Source organism: Tachysurus fulvidraco, chromosome 19 (assembly GCF_022655615.1).
Source record: "Tachysurus fulvidraco isolate hzauxx_2018 chromosome 19, HZAU_PFXX_2.0, whole genome shotgun sequence".
In the NCBI taxonomy this organism is placed as follows: domain Eukaryota; kingdom Metazoa; phylum Chordata; class Actinopteri; order Siluriformes; family Bagridae; genus Tachysurus; species Tachysurus fulvidraco.
The window spans coordinates 4140684-4163634 of NC_062536.1; the positions used below are offsets into that span (position 1 = coordinate 4140684).

The following is a 22951-nucleotide window of genomic DNA, read 5'->3' on the forward strand; positions in this document are numbered from 1 at the left end:
ACATAACCTAAAATTACACAAAAACCAGGTGAAAGGAATTTTTTTTTTCTACAGATTGTGCTCCAATTGCCCTTTGAGTATTTGAGTACTGCACGTACATAGTGTGTGTTCTAGAATCAATGAAAATAGTGAGTCAGGATAAATGATCACCTCATTTAGAAAAGATTGCAAGAATAATGTAGAATTTTGAGTCCATACAGCATTTTTCATATATTCATAGTTCCCTCTAGTGGTGAAAAGTGGTTTTTCATTCACCATCTTCTTGCATTTATAATATAATATAATATAATATAATATAATATAATATAATATAATATAATATAATATAATATAATATAATATAATAGGGCCTGTTAAATTTAGATTGTAGTATATTCACACTGTTCCTGTATTGCAGATCCTGGTGACAAGGAGCGAATACATTTTTTAGGTTACATTTATATTAGTAGATGCAGGAAAAATGTACACCTTTACTGGCTCTTCTCTGGAGGGCAGCAGGGCACAACCTTGACCTGTAACAGACCCTGTAACAGATGTCATTTAGTAGTTCCAATGTACACTGGGATGACAAAATGTCTTGTCTTTATTGGTTGTGCAAAAAAATCACACAAGTCAAACAACATTTGACGATATGAAAGTAAGTTCATTTTTAACATTGTGTAAATTTCAACTTTTCAAGTTTCAACTCTGCATTTATTTATTTATTTGTTTGTTTGTTTGTTTGTATTATTTTTGTACCTTATGGGTAATTATCCTCCTGATCTTCTCTGAGAACTTGCTCATGACAGGATTATCCAACAAACAGGTTCTCCATCACAGGTTATCCACACCTCTTATTGACGTTTTATATATATATATATATATATATATATATATATATATATATATATATATATATATATATATATATATAGACATGTAAACATGCCCTTTAATGATATTATTTACTGCAGCATGAGAGACATAATAAAAACAGACGGGTGTATCTGCTGCTGTCTTCTAGTCGGCAGGACATGATGTAATATGGGGCAATTCAATAAGAGGTGTGGCTAGGAGCTATCGACACTCCAGAGATGTATTAGACTGATGAAAAGATGAGAAGGAAGGAGTGATGGAGAACCTGTCTGTTGGATAATCCTGTCATGAGCAAGTTCTCAGAGAGGATCAGGAGGATAATTACCCATAAGGTACAAAATAAATAAATAAATAAATAAATAAATAAATAAATAAATAAATAAATAAATAGACTGATAAACCACATTTTCTTTCATGTTCTTATTGATAAGATATAATTTATTCATTTTAATAAATGATTTTATTTATAATTAATTAAGTCAGATGAAAGGCGAAAGTTTAGTCTGTCAGCTTTTATACCATTTATAAGGTTGTTGATGGGAACCCACGTTTACTCGCGTTTATCTTTCTGAATCAGTTCAGTACATTCACCAAAAGATTCGGCTCAAAGAGTCAACTCGATCTCGAATGAAAGTGAAAGTGCCCCTCCCTCAGTCCTGACTACATTTTAATGGAGCTTTTTGTAACGTTAAAACAATTCTTTAACGCCAGGCGGAAGCGGTGCTATTAAGGAGTAAAGATGGAGTAAAGATTAAGGAGTAAAGATGAGTGATTTTTTTAAAAATAGAATCGATTTATATTTAAAAAAAAATCAGCTGCAGGAAATCGTAGCTGTTGTCCCTTCAGTCTACTTTTCAGTAGGTGATTTATTCTTGGTTTTATTCTTTAACTTCTCTGTATTTCTTTGTCAATCCCAATCTGTTCTGGTGATTGTTACTTCGGGTTTCTTCTTGTTGTATGTGGTATATTTCTGCTTTCTAGATCTTCAAGGAATTGTTTGTGATACCTTCACCCTTGCCCTGTGGATTGTTGGAGATGTCACTGACTATTTCTTTACATTTACATTTAGAGCATTTGGCAGACGCTTTTATTCAGAGCGACGTACAAAAGTGCTTAAGTGTCCATCACTGAACGAATTAACTCTGGTTCATTAGGTTACAGATTTAAGACACCTTGAGTCTAAAAGACTGTTCAATTTTTTTTTTAATACACACATACTGTACAACAAACAGGGAAGTTTGCCTTCATAGGTAGACCTGCCATCACAAAGATGCAGTAGTCCAGTCTTGAAATGACAAGAGACTGAACAAGTACCTCAGCAGCCAGTGTGGACAAAAATTTCCTACTCCTTCTAACGTTGCAACATGCAAGGAAAAGGACGGTTGATTGTCCATGGTTATCCCAAGATTGTGTGCTGTGGCTGAAGGGGAGATCATATCGGTATGCAGGGATATTGCAAGATCTTGACCTGGGAATGAATCACCTGGGATGATCAGCTGGGATTGAGCTTTGTACTGATGAGCAGTCATCCATGATGATATTTCTGCCAGACATGCTGAGATCTGAAGAGAAGCTGTGGTATCTAAGGGTGGGAGAGAAAAGCTAAATTGTGTATCATCAGCATAGCAATGGTAAGAGAACCCATGTGAGGAAATAACTTCACTAAGAGAGTGAATATACAGGGAGAAAAGAAGAGAACCCAAATACTGAGCCCTGTGGGACACCAGTGGATAGTCTGCGGGAGCAGATGTCACTTCCCCCCATGTTACCTGATATGAGTGTCCTTCGAGATAGGAAGCAAACCATTCCCACTCTGATCCACAAATTCCAAGACAGTTCTCACATTGTTTTTGTCAGCTGTTGTTGTTTTCCTTGGCTGATGTGTTTGGTCCCTTTATTTCAGTGTTTTATTTCATTCAATGACTCTGAAGGATTTTTCATTTTATTATATTTTTTTTTTGCAATCAATCTAACAGGGCCAATTTTGGCAACAAACAACATGTCAGTTAAATATTCCAATATTTTGATCACTTGAAAAATGGGAGGTTCAAACAAAAGGTGGCCTAATTTGTTCAATGCATCTACATTTAAATATCAGGAAACAAATTCAGATTCTGATCTATCATGATCTTGAAAGAACAACTTACAGAGACCAAAAAAAAACCTCATATGCCCTTCATAAATTCCTTCTTTCGGGTCATTCAGTGACATGAATAGCACACACATCATGTACTCATATAATTTTGTATATGGTGCATTTCTTTCTCTAGGCGACATGTATTTACAATTTATGGAAAAAGTCAGAAGTTTATGAACTTCAGTAGGTTTTCTTACAAGGTTGTTAGTGCCTATTACATCAGGTCCTGCATGCAGGGGAAAACAGATGTCATTAAGTTAAATTGCATTCTGAAAATGAACGAATGATTGATTTGGTGACCAGAATGTGAGGGGTCAATCCCAGCATATAAACATTTATTTAGTTATTGTGAAGTTTAATGGCACATATGATTTTATGTTTTCTAGGATTATCATGCTTTCCAGAAGAAGAGTGACAGTTGCTCTTCAGGACTCAGCTATATGTTTGTGCATCATATACTAATAGTCAAAGATGCAGACTCCTGATCTGGACACAGATATTGTTTCCCCACACTCAAGCAACTGGTAAACATTTATGTCCTTGTATTTTATTGTATTTAATTTACTGTTCATCTACACATTGTGCATGGTCAACAGTATGTGGACATCTGACCATCTTACCATTTGCCTGCAGAATAAGTCTTTATTAAAGGTGCACCTCCTGTCTGTGGAGGCATGGTATCCACAGTGCTAACCCATAATAAAATGTAGCTACAGTATTAACATAGATTTGGAGCATAACATTGTCTAAGAGCAAAGTCAGTTTCTTTCACCAGAAAGAATTTTAAAGAAAAATTAATGTGGGCCTTGCGGAGGAAATTCTATTGTATTAATCAGAGATAATAGTTCAAGTGAACTTTTCACTAAGTTGCAGAGAAGAACACAGCAGTCTTGTGGAATATCAAACTTCTTTATTCAATACATTTGCAAGTGTGAAGTTAGTCTGTCCCGACCTAAGCCTGAACATGTGAGGCAGTTCTCCTTTTATACATGGAGCTACAGTATGTGTGTGTGTCTTCCAGTGTGCGTGACTTCCTCTAATCTTGTCTTTGTGCAAGCAGTGGCAACGGTCACTCCGTTAGTCTCCATTATTTCCACACACCTGCAGCCTGCAATGTTCTTGTCTGTTCAGCCTAGTGTGCAACTGGAAACAGAACAGTTCCCCTTTGTTACTTTTTTGCTGTTCCTAGTTTTTGTTGTGTGAGCATATTGGTACAGAATGTTCAATGTTCATTTTTGTTATTCACAACATTTTCTATTACAGCCTATAAAAGGACACCAACTACATAATTTTTGGCATTTTCTTGCGCTAGTGTTCCTAGAATTTTTTTTATCAGTTTCAGTTAGGTAAAAAAACTTGGTGCATTGTGCACTTGATACAGGGCTCAGAATTGTTGGGAACATACTGTATGACATGCAGTGATGACGTTTGGAAACGTTGATGTGTCTTTTCTGAGAAAGTGCTGCAGAACGTCCATCTCTGGGGTGCGAAGGAGACAAACATTGTAATTCTGTTGACAAAAATCTCATGAATATCTCTTACAAAGAATGCAGTGTTGTTGCAGGCTTTCATTGATATTCTCCCATCTATACAGATCACATATTTTAAAGGCTCTATGTGCAAATAGTTTTGAAGGTGAGAATAATATTATATTATGCTTATTTTTGACAAGCTCCTTTTCTTTCTCAGTAACATATTGACAGCTGCTCTTTGACAGACATGACGACATGAAGTGTGCATCTCATTTAAAGCTTTGCTGATTGTAGGATTACATTTGCATTTACATTTATTTATAATAGGTCTTTAATTCATTAAAAAAACTTGTTATTTTCAAGAGTTCCTGCAGCACATTGATCTCTTGGTATATAAATCAAGTTTGTGCCATTATCATAGCAATGCCCACTTCAGTTATCATTGCTAATATTGTGGTTCTTCAGACATTCCAGCAATAAAGTGAAAAAAAAAAAAAAACAGATTCAATACTTAGTAAATTTGTAGAAAATTTTGGGCATGCTAAGTTGTGAAATATCATAATGGAGAGTATGCCCAGATGGAGGTGGAAAGATGATGGAGAGTATGCCCAGATGGAGGTGGAAAGAGTGGTGATTGGAGCAGACTACAAGTGGCATGTTAGTGAGGGGAACAGAGTTGATGAGGAGGTGATGGGCAGGTTTGAGGTTAACTAAAGGAACCTAGAAGGACAGATAGTGGTGGACTTTGCTAAGCGGATGTAAATAACTGTAGTTAACACTTATTTCCAGAAGAGAGAGGAACATACATATAAGAGTGAATGTAGGAGTATGAAGGTAGACTACATTCTATGTAGATGAGGCAATCTTAGAGATTAATGACTGCAAGGTGATGGTAGGAGAGAGTGTAGTCAGACAGCATTGGATGGTGATGTGTAAGATGTCTCTGGAGGTCAGGAAAGAGAGGATAGGAAAGATAAAAATGAAAACCAAGTAGTTAAAGTTTAAAAAGGAAGAATATTGTGAGGATTTCAGACAGAAGCTGAAACAGGCTTTGGGTGGTCAGGATGAGCTTTGAGATCACTGGAAAACTACAGTAGAAGTGATCAGGGAGACAGGTGGGAGGATGCTAGGTGTATAATCTGGAAGGAGAAAAGAAGACAAGGTAACATGGTGGTAGACCGAGGACGTACAGGACAGCATTCAAGGAAGAGACTAGCTGAAATGAAATGGGATGTAGAAAGGACAGAAGAAAATAGACAGGATTTCAAGAAATCACTGCACAGAGTGAAGAGGGACGTGACAAAGGCCAAACGGAAAGCATACAACCATTAAGAACAAGGGTGAAGTAAAGAAATGTAGCAGCTACAAAGGTATAAAGTTGATGAGCCACACAATAAATCCATGGGAAAGAATGGTGGAAGCTCGGCTAAGAAAGGAAATGGATATTTGCGAGCAGCAGTATGGCTTTATGCTCAGAAAGAGCACTACTGATGCAAGTTTTTCTCTAAGAATGGTAATGGAGAAATACAGAGATGGTCAGAAGGAGCTGCACTGTGTCTGTGAATTTAGAGAAAGGCTATGACAGGGTGACAAGAGAGGAGCTATGGTACTGTATAAAGATGTCAGGAGTGGCATAGAAGTACGTCAGACTAGTTCTGTAATTCTGTATTGGTTAGAGACTGCATCAGTGAGGAAAAGCAGAAAAGACATGAGGCAGAGATGGAGGTAGCAGGGATGAGGATGTTAAGGTTCACTTTAGGAGTGAGGAGGATGGACAGGATTAGAAATGAGCACTTCAGTGGGACAGCTCACGTTGGCTGTTTTGAGGACACAGTCAGAAAGACTAGATTGAGATGGTTTGGACATGTACAGAGGAGGGAGATGGTTATATTGGTAGAAGGATGTTGGAGGTGGAGCTGCCAGGTGAGAAGTCAAGAGGGATATATGGATGTGTTAAAAGAGGACCTGAGGTCAATTGGTGCAAAAGTAGAGGATGACGAGGATAGAGTTCGCTGTGGTGACCCTTAACGGGAAAAGCTGAAAGTAGACGAAGAAGAAGAAGAAGACACTGTAGCAGCTTGAGCTGTGATGTGCTATTCAATATGTAGGGAAAAAAAAAAAAAAACGAAAAAGTCCATTGTAAACAAGTTTGCAACCATTGCAACACTTATGCAACCAAGATCATCGTTTTTACTTTTATTTTTTTCCAAGACAATAAACGGGGTGAAATGTTTTTTTGTGTTGCAACACCTGCCATCTGAACAGGGGTGTGTAGACGTTTTTATAAATATTGAATTTGTATCTGTTTAGAGCACATTGCCTATTCACTGATAGCAATGTGTTTAGTCAGATCCCAAGGAAATGAATTGGAATACTGTATCTAGAAGTAAACAGGGCAAGATGTTTGGATGTTTTCTCCAGTTCCATAATGTCAACATTGGTTGCATAGTTTTAGCACTCAAAAATTAAATAATTCATTCATTCATTCATTCATTAGTCGTTATCTCTGTGTTGTCTTATGTTGCTCTTTGTTGTTTTATGTAGCACCATGGTTCTGGAGAAGCATTTTCATTTCAATATGTACTGCATCAGATATATATGGTTGAAATGACAATAACAGCTTCTTGACTCTTGACTTGAGTTGACTTTTGAAATCGCTAAGGGACTGTTTATAATGTCCAGTAAACTCCAGGGAAAGCGACCAGAATTACCAGCACCAAGCTGTACCTCCATGAAGAGTGATCGGTCTATGGACGTTCCTTGGACATTTAAAGACCGAGACTGCTCACTTCTGCACAGGTAACATCTCTTTATTGTAAAGGTCACTGCCCAAGTCACATTTAAAGAGATAGTCTGGCATAAAACTAAAAATGAATAATTATAGTATATATTATTGGTTTGTATTATTGATTTTATTTAAAACTGGATGCAACAGGCTCAGTTTTTCATTTCAGCTAAGTAAACTAGTTTTATTTTAGTGGTTACATACTAGTATCATGCATACTATATTGCTTTAAACTAGGTAGAACAGTCATGTTTTTACTGAGAGTTTGACTTTAATGGACACATTTAACTGTCTTGTTCAGTTTAGAAAACAATTCAGATAATATGTCTGGCCAGCATTTTGGCTTTCTGTGGATCTGGGATTCAAATTCACAACCATCCTATCAGTAGTCCAATGTCTTATCTAGTGAGCTACCACTTCTCTACAGCACAACACACCAATGCAAACCACATAGGCAGCCAACAAACCCTGCACTATCCCCTTGTACAAATGGGACCTAGTCTCATTTAAATCTTCCAAATCCAAGACGCCCTCTATTGGATTTGAGACCTTAATAACCTCCACCTTCTTCCAACTTTTCACCCATGCAACCCCCTCCAAGCTCAAATTATTCTCTCTATTTATTATTTATGAACATCCATTTTGCTTGGGGGTTTCTTTTGATTACCTCGCAGCAGCAGCATGTTTATCACTATCAGGTACGGCAGGTGTGTACACTCATCCAGCAGCAGCAGCAAATGCAGCAGTAGCATAGCAGATCTATCACCACACAAAACCTACCCACAGCCCATTTCCATCAATAAACACCTGAAATGCATATTTAAGCCATGAAACTGTTCCTCCCATGCTGATTGACAGCACATCTGTCACAGCTTATCTGCTGTGCTTCACCATCTATGTAACCATTTTTAATCCTCCTCTACTCCAGCAACACAGCAGCAGTGTAGCAGATCTCTCCGCTATGGCCAAACCTACCACATTTCATAGGGATAGATATATAGTGTTTTAAATTAAGTTAATTTTTTTAATTAATTTTAAGCTTTAAAAAAATTATATATATATATATATATAGATAGATAGATAGATAGATAGATATATTATTATTATTATTATTATTATTATATTTATTACTTTTTCTCTCTCTTCTGTTTCCATACTTCTGTAAAGCTGCTTTGAGACAATGGGAAATTGTGAAAAGCGCTATTCATTCATTCATTTTCTACCGCTTTATCCGAACTTCTCGGGTCACGGGGAGCCTGTGCCTATCTCAGGCGTCATCGGGCATCAAGGCAGGATACACCCTGGACGGAGTGCCAACCCATCGCAGGGCACACACACACACTCTCATTCACTCACGCATTCACACACTACGGACAATTTTCCAGAGATGCCAATCAACCTACCATGCATGTCTTTGGACTAGGGGAGGAAACCGGAGTACCCGGAGGAAACCCCCGAGGCACGGGGAGAACATGCAAACTCCGCACACACAAGGCGGAGGCGGGAATCGAACCCCGACCCTGGAGGTGTGAGGCGAACGTGCTACCCACTAAGCCATAAAATGCAAAATGCAATAAAATGCAATCTTCTAGGGTTACACTATTAGAAAGTCTCACTGGCTATTACTGATGATAATTATGGATCGACAAATCATAACATTTCAGCTGATATCAGTCTGATTGCTAAAAAATAGCTAATTTGTGATGTGAACAGCATTTTTTATTAGCCAGGTTAGAAATATCTTTTACAAGTTTTTTGGATATTTGAGATTGCATACAGAATGTCAAACCGGAGAACTGCTAAAGAGCTTTGAATGCAGAATTTTTAGGTCTTCAACTAAAATGATATGTTGATACACTATATCAGGGGTCGGCAAACCGCGGCTCCGGAGCCGCAAGTGGCTCTTTCATCCCTCTGCTGCGGCTCCCTGTAAATTTGGAAAATAAAAATTTTATTTAAATTTATTTTATTTTAGTTAGTTAGTTAGTTAAAAAAAAGGAATTCTAAATTTTAAGATTATGATGCTCTTGTAACATTAAAATAAACCCTGTTTAATTTTTTTGTTGCTCAAAATATGCGTCATAACTGCCGACTTGTGAAATCCGACACAGAAGCAGACACGTTTTTGGTTTGCTGCAGCCGGCAAGTTAAAATTTTGATGTCATGCAGGGATGTCAAGTATCACGCATTGAGAGTGATAGTCACGCATTTGGGTCTTTTATCACGCTTTCCCGCCACACATCGTATTTCTCATGCAGAAAAACTTATTATATATTCAATAAGCTGCAGCGCCCAAAATGTATCAGTCCACAACGCTGTCTGGAACCGCGCAGGAATCAAGCGCGTCTCCCCTGAAGTTCTTAGTCGAGCCTGACACTTATCAGCCAATCAAAAAAGAGGCTACACAATATCCAATCAGAAAATAGCAATCTCTGGGAAAGATTTAACCCAACAACCAATGAAAAAAATTGGGGTTGCGGGGGGGTTGGAGATGTCACGCTTGCCTGTCTTCAAAACTTGAGATCCGAAGAGGACTCAATTAGACATTGAACATTTTATTTGAAAGTAACCTTCAACCCAGCGTCTTTTAAATATTTTTGTTTGCCTGCAGAAATAAAACTTCATTTACTCGGTAGCAGTTCATTGATTTCATAAATGCAACACACTACAGTTTTTTCTATACTTTCCATAAAGGTAAAAAACGATATATGCAACGTTATCTTCATTTTAGATGTCAAATGGGTTTTGTGGCTCCCTGTGTTTTTTTTCTGTGGGAAACGGGTCCAAATGGCTCTTTGAGTGTTTAAGGTTGCCGACCCCTGGTCTATATATTCAGTCACATACCTAACAGTTATACAGGGGGAAAAAACACAATGCAATTAATTATAATATTTATATTTATACATAAAAGTATGTTTAAATTTGAGACTCTAATGTTTAAATCATGAATTATATTTATATCAGTTGCAAATTTTGTTCACAGTGTTCTACTGAAGGCAGAAGAGAAAATAGAAAAGAACATCACAGATACAGGGTAAGAACCAACAAAAAGACAGTCACATGCTGTTATTATAAAACTCTGCTGTCATTAACTACAGAATGATTCAATTATAGAAAGTATACAGAGAGAGAGAACATCATAAAGAACAATCTTTGATAACCTGTCAGAAAAAATGTCATTTTAAAGTCTAATAAATGAGCCCTACAGTATGTCTCACCAAATCTTCCTACTTTCACAATATTACAGACATGATCCAGAATCTGTGGCTATAAATGAAATCCAGAAAAATTTCAAGTTAAATCTGATGAAATTTCGGAGTCTGCATGGAGTGATAATAAACCCGGGAACCCAAACACTCCTGAGTGAGATCTACACAGAGCTCTACATCACAGAGGGAGACAGTGGAGAAGTTAATAATGAACATGAGGTGAGACAGATTGAGGCAGCATCCAGGAGAACAACAACAGAGGAAACACCAATCAAATGCAATGACATCTTTAAGCCTTTATCTGAACAAGATGAATCCATCAGAACTGTGCTGACGAAGGGAGTCGCTGGCATCGGGAAAACAGTCTCTGTGCAGAAGTTCATTCTGGACTGGGCTGAAGGGGAAGCAAATCAGGACATTCACTTCATATTTCCACTTCCTTTCAGAGAGCTGAATTTGATGAAGGACCAGAAATGGAGTCTGATGGAGCTCCTTCATGTCTTTTTTAAGGAAACAATAGAAAAAGAAATGTTGAGTTCAAAAAAGGTTTTGTTCATTTTTGATGGATTGGATGAGTGTCGTTTTCCTCTAGATTTCCAGAACACAGTGAAAGTGTGTGATGTAACTGAATCAGCATCAGTGCCTGTGCTGCTGATAAACCTGATCAGAAGGAATCTGCTTCCCTCTGCTCTCATCTGGATCACCTCCCGACCAGCAGCAGCTGATCAAATCCCCTCTGACTATGTGCATCGTGTCACAGAGGTACGAGGGTTCAGTGACCCACAGAAGGAGGAGTACTTCAGGAAGAGGATCAGTGATCAGAGCCTGGCCAATAACATCATCACACACCTGAAGTCATTAAGAAGCCTCTACATCATGTGCCACATCCCTGTATTCTGCTGGATTTCAGCCACTGTTCTAGAGAGAATGTTGGGTAAAGGAGATAGTGGAGAGATCCCCAAGACTCTGACTCAGATGTATACACACTTCCTGATCGTTCAGACAAACATCATAAGAGAAAAATATTCAGAGACAAAGGACAGTAGTAAAAAAATGCTTCTTAAACTGGGACAACTGGCTTTTCAGCAGCTTATGAAAGGGAACCTGATCTTCTATGAAGAAGACCTGAGAGAGTGTGGCATTGATGTGACAGAAGCGGTAGTGAACTCAGGTGTGTGTACTCAGATCTTCAGAGAAGAGTTTGGGCTTCATCAGAGTAAAGTGTACTGCTTTGTACATCTGAGTGTTCAGGAGCACCTCGCAGCTTTGTATGTGCACCTAACATTCAGAATTAAAAAGCAAAATGTTTTTGTTCTGTATCAGTCATCTAAACTGAAAGAAAATACAATCTCAGATCTACACAAGATTGCCGTGGATCAGGCTTTAGAAAGTCCGACTGGACATCTAGATCTTTTTATTCGCTTTCTTCTGGGTCTTGCACTGAAGTCCAATCAGAATCTCATATTTGCTTTAGTAACACAGACAGGAAGTAGCTCTCAGAACATAGAGGTTATCAGAACAGTTCAATACATTAAGAAGAAGATAAGTGAAGATCTTCCTACAGAGAAATCCATCAATCTGTTCCACTGTCTAAATGAACTGGGTGATAATTCTCTAGTGGAGGAAATCCAACTCTACCTGAAGTCTAGAAAACAAAGGAAACTCTCTTCTTCACAGTGGTCTGCTCTGGTGTTTGTGTTACTGACATCAGCACAGGAGCTAGAAGAGTTTGACCTGAGTAAATATATCAGTACAGATAAGATCACAGAAGCTGTTCTTCTGAAGGTGATGCCTGTGATTGCAGAATCCAGAAAAGCAATGTAAGTAAAGCTGAATTAAACTGTTTACTGAAACGGAAAACATACTGACAAGTATGTTCTTAGGCATATTTGATCTTAAGGTGTACAGAGTGGAGTTAATAGGTAAATATATACATAAAAGAATATAAAATATATAAATATAACAAATAAAGACACAAACACACAGGGAAGCAAGACACAAGGAGATACTATGTGGACATAATTTCACTTCTTGTGTTTCACGCATTTAGCATGTCCACGGGTCATCGGGATTCCAACACTGCATTCCAAAAGCCATGGTGCCAGACATAGCAGGTAATATTTGGGTCCTAGGAAAGCATAAGCCTATGCCTCAAAGGCAATTTTCCATGTAGGTGCTAAGGCTACACGCTTTCTTCATTCAGACGTTACTAAGAGTAATATTGTAGAGATGTGAAGGCGAAGGTCCAGTGATGTAGCATGCTCTGGCCCCATCCCAATGCAGTGTGGTGATGTAGCATACAGCATGTTATGGTTGCTGAATTGCTCGATGTCCAGGTGGTGCTCCTAAAACAATGTGAGAATAATTGAAGCACTTTTAAGGACAAGGCTGTCCTGTTAGGATGGGACAGTGTCTGTCCCTCTCGGAAAGGTATTGTTCTCATTTTTTGCAGCATAGCACACTCAGTTTTAGAACACTCACTCACTCATTTTCTACCACTTATCCGAACTACTCGGGTCACGGGGAGCCTGTGCCTATCTCAGGCGTCATCGGACATCAAGGCAGGATACACCCTGGACGGAGTGCCAACCCATCGCAGGGCACACACACACTCTCATTCACTCACACACTCACACACTACGGACAATTTTCCAGAGATGCCAATCAACCTACCATGCATGTCTTTGGACCGGGGGAGGAAACCGGAGTACCCGGAGGAAACCCCCGAGGCACAGGGAGAACATGCAAACTCCACACACACAGGGCAGAGGCAGGAATCGAACCCCCAACCCTGGAGGTGTGAGGCGAGCATGCTAACCACTAAGCCACCGTGCCCCCCAGTCTTAGAACAGACCTAGTTAATTGTTGACAACCCTGAGTAAGGGCCAGGGAGCAGACAATCAGGGTAAGCCAATCTTCTGCTAGCTGCAATGAGTCATCTCCCAGGGTTCACAATATAGAGACTGCATTTCTCAAGCTAAACAACAATGTATAAATGCTGAGAAAATGTGTCTTATTAATCCTATCAGCATAAAATTGGGTCATAGTGAGTGTGCAGTGAGCACCTTTGATCTGAAACTATGGGGGGCTGAACAAAGGGCTGGCAGACTTTTTGATAATTCCACCCTTTAACTTTAGCACACTCGCCTGGATGTTGCAGCTGGTAGCAGGACTGTGTAAGGACCCTGCCACTTTGCCAGGAATTTGCAGGCAGCGCTGAGGATGAGTAGCATCACCATGATGGGTAGTTGCTGGAATTCTTGTGGCTGGGCGATCCGGTTATAGACACTTTGCTGGGCACACTGGGCCTCCTCATGATGAGTCAGACACAGTCGATTCATGCCTGCATATCCTACACTAAGTTATTAATGATTTGGAAGGAGGGGAAAGTTCTTCCCATGATTCTCGGGCCACGTCCAGCAGGCCCCGAGGTTGCCACCCGAACAGGAGCTCGAAAGGAGTGAAACCGTTGGAGGCTTGTGGGGTTTCCCAGATGGCAAAAAGGACGTAAGGGATCTGGAGGAGGTCCCAGTTCCATCCCTTGTCATTCATCAACAACCTACATAGCATCCGCTTCAGCATCAAATAGAGATGCTCCATAAGCCAATCTGTCTGCTGGTGGTAGGCTTAAGTCCTTGAATGTTTGAACAAATGCCGATACAGATCCACTATTAATTTAGACATGAACGGCATGTACTGTCCATCTGGGGCTAGATTGCTTACCTCTGCCTGGCTGCCAAGTCAGGCTCTCTGCTGTGCTTCTCTTCTTTAGGGTGAATGCCACAACAGCGCTCCATATTGGCCTTCGGCTCTTTGGCAGGATTTTTTTTTTGCCCCACCTTGCATTCCGGCTCAGTGGCCCTGACAGTGGTACTGCTGCTTATGGGCGAGTGACAGCATCACTGGCCATGTTGCTGCATCGCCTCTGTTCACAGTTCACAAGTAACCCTTTTCCACCAAAAAGAACCGGGTGCTGGTTTAGAGCGAGTGCGGGTGCTGGTTCAAAGTTTGTTCCACTGGCGAACTTTTTAAGAACCGGTTTGCCTTTCCATAGGCTAGAGAGCATCACAGAGCCGAGTGTGACGTCACTGTATAAGTGTCACGTTACACAGCAACGTTAGTGCAGCAGCGGCAAACACAAACACAACATCAATAATGGCGGATGTTGGTTTACTGTTAATGCTCATGGCTTTGTGAACCTACATTGGCATGCAAACGTGGCGAATCCAATGTGTACGTGCAGCTCCATGTAATCTGTATTAACGGAGGTTGTAATCGAGAAAGTACATAACATTATTTTATCATTAATACAGAAAAATGTTAGCCTTAGCATGTAGCTACCTACTACCATGTGTGCTGGTAATTGATCATATTGCGGTAAAGTAAACGTGTATTAAACATTAGTATACTTAAGGTACATAAATGCACTAACAGTAGCCCCGCCCACAGCTCCTGACACAAGCGGTTCTTAAGTCTAAACCAGCAACGTTTTGGTGCTACTTAAGAACCGCTTTTCTCGGTTCAGAGCCGGTGCTTTGGCTGTTGAAAAAGAAAGAACTGGTTCTACATTAGGCTCCGAACCAGCACTCAAACTGCTTCGGTGGAAAAGGGGCAAAGGTTAACTCTGGATTGTCTTTCTATTTCATCACGTGCAGCAGTAAAAGACCTTGGTGTGATTATTGAGTCTTGAGTGATTATTGACTCATGATGTCCCTACATGATGCAGAAACACTAGTTTATGCTTTTGTTACCTCTAGGTCGGATCATTGTATTGCTTTACTGTCTGTATGTTCCAATAGAAGCATAAAAAAAGCTCCATTTAGTTTAGAACACAATAGCTTGATCCAAACTTGAACCAGAATATATGAATTCCTATCTTATCCTAGCTGCATTGGTTCTCAGTCAAATTTCAAATTGATTATATTATACCACTACTGACCCACAAAGCACTGAATGGTCTTACACCATAGTACCTGAACGATCCACCATGGCTACTTCAATGTAAAGGTTCATGCTTATTTGGAAGTACCTCAGGTAGTAAATACTACAAGAGGGGGCAAAGCTTTTCTTTATAAAGTCGAGCAGTTATGGTTTGTGTGATGACTCAGAAATTACGCTGACCTATTTCTAACTCTTGCTTGGCCAATTCCACTTTTCTCCACTTAATTGTAGTAGAAGGGACATTTTATTTTTAGCATTTTATTTTTCAAAACAAGACAATCCTATATTAGACAGCAAGGTGGCAGCCCTACATGAGATACTTGACTGTATCTGGTGTTTGTACTTTTAATATTTATGAGAATTAAATAGTACAGTGAAAGCTTTGATAATTTGCATTAGTGTTCATTATGTATTATTTTAATTACTTCAGTATCAGGTGTGATTCACTTGGTGTGAAAAGTTGGTCAGCTCTGGCCTCAGTGCTCAGCTCAGAAACCTCCAAACTAAGAGAACTGCATCTGACTGTGAAAATACTGGATCTGACTGGGAATAAACTAGGAGATTCAGGAGTGAAGTGTCTCTCATCTGTATTGGTGAATCCACACTGTAAACTGGAGAAACTGAGGTATGATTATTTCTCTCAGAGTCACAATAACTCAATATAATGTATACCAGTTGTATACACTGTTGTTACCTTAGATTTTCTGAAATTACTTGAAACGTTCATATACGTATGTGAATGTGACAGTGAAAAATTCTACAAATTCTGACCCATTACTTTTAAACCCAGCAATAATTTTATGACTATAGTTCACATACAATATATAGTAATATAAAGAATTCTAAACAACATCAGAAATGGTAAGGTTACAGGTGGTCTGAGCCCACCCATTTAGAAAAATAAGAACTATTGCAATGTTTTCATTATTGCCAAAACAGTTCTCACTCACTAGGGGCTGTTCCTTTAAGAAGCTGCTTCTTAAAGAGAGGCTGCTTAGCAACATTTCACGGTGTTTAGCTATGCATCAGTCTAGTTCAATAAAGACTTCACCTTCTCTGGAACAGGCACCACACTGTGTCTTTTCCCCCTGCCACTCGTACACTGTAATCAGTAGCTAGAGTATAATAAGATCAAATGTAGTTCAGTTTGTGTTAACACTGGAGCATATTGTCAGATTGGAGATTGGACTCATGAGAGCTGAATAAAAGAACTGCACTTGTTGAGTACATGGGGCAATGCTAAACAAAGTCATTTTTAACTCTAATACAAATGCTTAACACAATTATCACTGTTTGTGTACACATCATATTTAATCGCATGAAGGAGTAGGCTTTGTTTGTAGGAGTAGGCTAAGTATTTCAAGAACAGGTATATTTTCACCTGTTATTTGAAAACATCCAGTGACTTGGCTGTTCTTACATTAAGGGGACGTTTATTCCACCACCTAGGTGCCAGAACAGAGAGTAGTGCATGCATACATGTAGTTTTATGCACACTTACCTTGTACCCTGAGAGATGGTGAGACCCATCAATCAGTTCTAGAGAATCTGAGAGACCATGGTGCAGTGTGGGGTAGCAGTCAATTTTTGTCTTTGTAAGCAAGCATCAGTGTCTTAAATTTGATGTGGGTAGCTACTGGTAGGCAGTGGAGGGAGCACTGCCATGGGTGGGGTGGAGCACAGCCATGGGTGGCATTTCATGCAGGTGCATTTTGATTTATTTGCAGAGATCAAATTGCATTTAGAGGTAGACCTGCCAGTAGTGAGTTGAAATGACAAGACATTGAATATTCATCAAGTGGCCTATGTGAATAAAAGTGGCTGTACCCTTGTGATATTTTAAAGAAGATTCAGTCATGAGCACGTCACGTTAGCAATGTACAATTGTCCATGGTTATCCCAAAGTTGACAGTGGCCATAGAGGGAGATTTAGCGGAGTAATTACCAGTTGCAGAGCATTTCTTCACTTTTGCGTAGGAGGGCAGCTGTTGATTTGTTCTGAAACAATATTTAGTCCTAATGGCAAAAATAATGGTAAACAATGTTAAAAGGCAGCACAAACCTGATTTTCTGTATGTTTCTGTGTACTTGCCACATAAATAACTAGCAAATAAACAAACATTTTAGGTTAGAGTCTTTCAGTACATTGGCCAATTATGGACATCATGTAAGTTGATGTGACTGCTAAAGTTTTATGGGTTCCATGAATGGTGGCAAAGCAACACAGACTTTTCAGCATCACTGAAGAAAGGGCACCTTCTTTTCAGCTTTCAGATTCAATCTGTTTGCATTTGTTTCTTAACTGGAGAACATTGTCAGAACATTGCATCTGTTTGTAACATGAGATTGCATCTTTTTGCAACCATAACAGGCTACCACTGGAAAAAAGGACTTATACATACAGATATATTTTTTATGGCTGAGACACATATTTTCAAAATTGTTTCAAACCCTGTTTTAACAAAGGCCACCCACTGTTCAAGATCATAACGGAACAGCAGTAATGCTGTTTTGATTGGTTAAGACATAAATAAAAATCTATTGAAGTGTGTCATTGTGTCTCTTTACAGGTTGTATAAGTCTGATGTCTCAGTAGAAGGCTGTAATGCTTTGGCTTCAGCTCTGAGAATAAACCCCTCATATCTGAGAGACCTGAATCTGTCCTTTAATAAAGTAGGAGACTCAGGAGTGAAATGTCTCTCTGCTGTACTGGAAAATCCTCAATGTAAACTTGAGGCACTGAAGTAAGTCCATAAGAAACATTACACATGAATAAAAAAAAAAATTACAATGTGTGAACTAATAAATGTAAATGATAACAATTAGGCATAATAAACTTTTTGGTCTCCATACAGCAATATAACACGTCTAAGTTCATACTTATTGTATTGCTTATTGTATGCAAACTCATTTTGGGATATTTTGTTAGGTGTGTGTGTACTACGTAAGCAACTGGCAAATGAGAAGAAATCCCTTTGAGTAATAGCCTTGGAATTATCATTGGCTACTGTCAAAAAATATTGAAAAAACTTATTGGGTCTTGCAGTTATGGAAAATCTTTTGAGCAACTGCTTCTGAGTGGATTTTGAGTTTTTATCAAACTTGCTCACCCTGTTTTACCCAGGCCCACTTACTGTTCAATTTCTGGGCTCACCACTAAAGATTAGAAATGTTTTTGGTCCGTGTTATTTATACCTTTTGATTAGCTAAGAGAGGGAAGACAGTCCAACATGACAACATCTTCACAACAAGTAAGCCAAGATGCCATTGTGTCTGTGTACAGGTTGTGTAAGTGTGGCATCTCAGATGAAGGCTGTGCTGCTCTAATGTCAGCTATGAGATCAAACCCCTCACACCTGAGAGACCTGAATCTGTCCTATAATAATATGGGAGACTCAGGATTGAAGTGTCTGTCTGCCGAACTGGAGAATCCTCACTGTAAACTGGAGGCACTGAGGTAAGATAAGCTTTCTGAGAGTCAAATGACCTGCTCTTCAGTAAGACACATTCTGTAATAGTGAGACTGAAGCAGAAGATTTAGATTCACCAGCAATATCCTGAGGTGGAAGTCGAAGAACTGATGATTTGTCAGAGTCTTTAGGTCTTTAGTCTTTTTAACATGAAACTGAGAACCTTTAAATTTGATCTCACAAACTTGAAGAATATGTGAAGGCCACAGATAAGAGATGTTTCCCATTTTCACACTTTTTTTGTGAGATCCTTCCTTAAAAAAAGACAAACCTCAGCACATCTGTACCTCTGTGTTCATACTTCATAGTTCAATCTTCTGTGGAAAATTTACTGTGAATTTCACATCATAAACCTGATGAACACAATTTTTTACACTCCATCAGTTTCATAAATTATTTATAATTATTAAATTAATGTTATTTAATAGCATAGTGTGTCATTATGTTTCTACAGGTTGTTGGGTTGTGGTGTCTCAGATGAAGGCTGTGTTGCTCTGACTTCAGCTCTGAGATCAAACCCTTCACACCTGAGAGAGCTGGATATGTCCTTTAATAATCTAGGAGACTCAGGAGTGAAGTGTCTCTCTTCTGTACTGAAGAATCCTCACTGTAAACTGGAGATGCTGGGGTAAGATCACATTTGTAAACAAGAATAATAAAACATGTTCTAATCTTCATATGAGTAGATCTAGGCGATAAATGATAACTGTGCAGAGTCAGACATTTGCTGAAGACAATGAAATTTAGTGAAATGAGGTCACATATTCTGTAATATGGAACAGGTTTGTATTATGGATACATATGGATAAGTACGGATAAAGAGCGAGAGAATGTTTATTAAAGACTGCGAAGATGACATGAAAATGAAGTTGGGAAACAAACAAACATAATCCATACTTCATTCCTTAGGTCTAATAAACATGTGGAATGTATTTCCTTCCACACTAATGGTATGAAGTTAATATTGTGATAAATATTGATATCAAACAATGTGAAAAAATATGTTCCTTATTGCCCTGTCCAGAATCATAATTATAGACAAACATTCTATACAAATAAACACAATTATAAACACAATATTTTTGTCAATACTGAATAAATTCAATTCAATTCAGTTCAAGTTTGTTTGTATAGCGCTTTTTACAATGGGCTTCGTCTCAAAACAGCTTTACAGAACATAAACATAGAACAGAAGTTAAACATAAGGAGAAAAAAGAGTTAATATAGTAAAAAATTAAGATATATAGTTCACAATGTGTATGTATGTATGTATGTATGTATGTATTTATCCCCAATGAGCAAGTCTGAGGTGACTCAGGCAGCAGTCTATAAATCATTTACACATTCACATCCTGCATTTAAAAGGGTACCAGTGAGCTTTCCTTGTCCAAAAGTTTTTATGGAAATTCTGATGATAGAAAAATGACTAGACTAAACTAAAATGACTAGATTTTTTTTGTTTTGTTTTTATTTTGTAAAAGATTTCTAAAGGTGCATGTTACTCAGTATTTTACTCATAATATGCCAACTGACTACAACCAGTGAATGAGTGTCATTATGTCTCTGTACAGGTTGTATAAGTGTGGGGTCTCGAATGAAGGCTGTGCTGCTCTGACATTAGCCCTGAGATCAAACCCATCACACCTGAGAGAACTGTATCTGTCCTTTAATAACCTAGGACACTCAGGAAAGAAGCTGCTCTCTGCTCTTAAGGATGATAAACATTACAAACTACAGATTCTGAGGTGAGTATTGACCTGATCAAAAATATCCTGATCATCATTCATGTGTACATTTCTCTTTACATTTCTCCGGGTTAGGAAATTAACCCAGTTATAGAAATTTCATTCTATTTAATCAGGATATTTCTAATAGTTGGCTGTAATGCATTTGTAGTTCAGTAAAGTGTGTTTAAATTCATGTGTAGGTTAAACTAAGTGATTGTAAATGAACACCTTGATTTTTGTCTGAGTAAAATGATCTCTGCTAAAACAGCACACTTCCTTCACGACTCTCATAAAAGCAAATGAAATTGATGATAATGTTTCTTTTATGTATCACAGTCTAATTTGTGGTAATTTATTCACATATTAGCTCAGCCTTTTTTGTTTTTCAGGATGTAATGAACATCTGCATGTGTGATGAAGACTCCAGTGTTCCTGCATTTCATGTTGGGGAACAGACTACACATTTACAGTATAAACACATCAAACATTTAGTTACTTTTCACTTATTTTCACTCATTTAGTTAATCCAGACGCCTGAGATAGGCACAGGCTCCTCGTGACCCGAGGTAGTTTGGATAAGCGGTAGAAAAGAATGCATTTAATTAAAAAAATGCAAAAATCTTTTTTATTTGTTCTATTTTATGAAGGCGGTCTTGGGTTCACCTCCACCTCTTCCTTACTGTACATGACACACCCCTCCTATCTTCCTTCCTGACTCACCACTCCAATTTTATTCAGGGCTGGAGACAGCACTGAGAGCTAGCTGTTCAGTGACTGCGTTACCTCCCTGAACAGGAATTGAACCCAGGCTATGGAAATGAGAGTGCAGGATCCTGCAGTTGGACGAACAGGAAATTGACATTACAATGTGCTGTATCTTCTTCTTCTTTCGGCTTTTCCCGTCAGGGGTCTCCACAGCGAATCATCTCTCTCCACCTATCCCTATCTTCTGCATCCTCAACATTTGCACCCACTAGCTTCATATCCTCATTAATTACAATGTATACATCAGACAAATCAAAGTCACAAAAGACAAATTTGATTATTTCAAACTTAAGTATAAACAAGATTTAAAATGAGTGGATACTAGTTGCTAATTGACTTTGTTAAAACTAAAACCTAAGCATTACAATACAGTAGTTAGGAAATCAAAAGTTAAAGGTTAAGGCAATATTGTGGCCTTGACCAGTATGAACAAAACTACATGTGCAGCAGTATTGTCCAATAGATGACTGAAACATTTTCTTAATCTGGCTATTTCCTATAATTCCGGTCGCTTTAAGGCAGGAAAACATGACAAACATTGATGATTATTGTCATTACCTCCTTCCTGGAAAATGTTTTTGATTTAGCACTTTGAATATTAAATTATTGTCACCTTTCTCTACACAAGTTAGCATTACTGAATAAAAATTTTGACACCGGACAAGAAGCCTGAATAGAAACCAATAATGTTAGTATGAATTAATATAAAATGCACTTAACTTACAGAACATTCTAAGATGTTACTGCAAGCAGCGGTTAAAACAAGATAGTGTTAGTTTTGCCGATATCTTTGGCTTTGTCCCCCAGTTGTTTAGAAGTTCCTGGTTAGACACTTTAGTATGTACAGTTAAAAATAGGAACTATTTTTCTAAATGGCTCTACCCAGTGTCTTTTCTTGTATGTCAGCATGAAAAAATGTTGAGGGATGGCACAGAGGAAATTTATAGGGTAGTATAATTTATAATTTATAGGTGGACCCAGTTTCTCCCAGGGGCCTGTTTCCATGAAGCGTTGCTCTCATACAACACAAAGGGTTTTTGCACTATCCTAGAAAGCCAAATATTTTGTCAGCTGTGCAGTGCCTTAGTCCACCCAAAGGTCCATACACATCGATGAGGTGTCAACTCTGTAGTGGTGAAGGGAACACTGCATCTGAGTCCAAGGCACATACAGTAAAACATGCCATTGTCCAAGCCAGAAAGACCCCACATACCCCTCAAACATACTCTTTACCCTCCTGCTCTCTGGAAAAAGGCACTGAAGCATTCGGGCCCTATCATACCCATTCAAGCCCAGTTTCTTTCCACAAGCCATCCGACTCTGAACTGAACTGTACTGATCACAATACACACACACGCACAATCAACCGTATGGACTGCACTGACCTACACCGAATACACACTCTTAGAAACACACATCTAATGTACACAGCACCACTTACATAAAACTGTTTATATGCTGTTTTACACACTGTTTTTGCTCTTTGCACATGCTGTCTTTCACATTTTAGTCTAACTTACTTAAGTCCTTAGCTCTCCCTGCTGAAAAATCCAGCATAAACCAGCATGAATTCCATGCTGGTCCAGGCTG

At 38.6% G+C, this 22951-nt stretch overlaps 1 protein-coding gene across 5 annotated transcripts; it reads left to right on the top strand.

The window, feature by feature from the left end:
* The first annotated feature begins 1077 nt into the window (after window positions 1-1077).
* Window positions 1078-21985, top strand: LOC113645418 (NLR family CARD domain-containing protein 3-like). Of its 5 annotated transcripts, none has more exons than XM_027150996.2 (11): window positions 1078-1187; window positions 3379-3516; window positions 7147-7263; window positions 10233-10283; window positions 10497-12278; window positions 15830-16024; window positions 17970-18143; window positions 18683-18856; window positions 19324-19497; window positions 20441-20614; window positions 20986-21985. In XM_027150996.2, the coding sequence occupies exons 2-11, from the start codon at window positions 3464-3466 to the stop codon at window positions 20990-20992; spliced, it is 2901 nt and encodes a 966-aa protein (XP_027006797.2). In that variant the 5' UTR covers window positions 1078-1187; window positions 3379-3463; the 3' UTR covers window positions 20993-21985. The 5 variants fall into 5 exon arrangements, with proteins under 5 accessions (XP_027006797.2, XP_047659768.1, XP_047659767.1 ...); XM_047803810.1 differs by lacking the exon at window positions 1078-1187 and adding an exon at window positions 1483-1716; XM_047803809.1 differs by lacking the exon at window positions 1078-1187 and adding an exon at window positions 1483-1712.
* The last annotated feature ends 966 nt before the right edge of the window (window positions 21986-22951 follow it).

Bases quoted from the DNA above. Each gene is read 5' to 3' on its own strand.
- LOC113645418 (XM_027150996.2), top strand. From the start codon at position 3,464: ATGCAGACTCCTGATCTGGACACAGATATTGTTTCCCCACACTCAAGC. The intron at 18,144-18,682 runs GTAAGTCCATAA...GTCTGTGTACAG, and splicing joins TGTAAACTTGAGGCACTGAA to GTTGTGTAAGTGTGGCATCT. The intron at 19,498-20,440 runs GTAAGATCACAT...GTCTCTGTACAG, and splicing joins TGTAAACTGGAGATGCTGGG to GTTGTATAAGTGTGGGGTCT.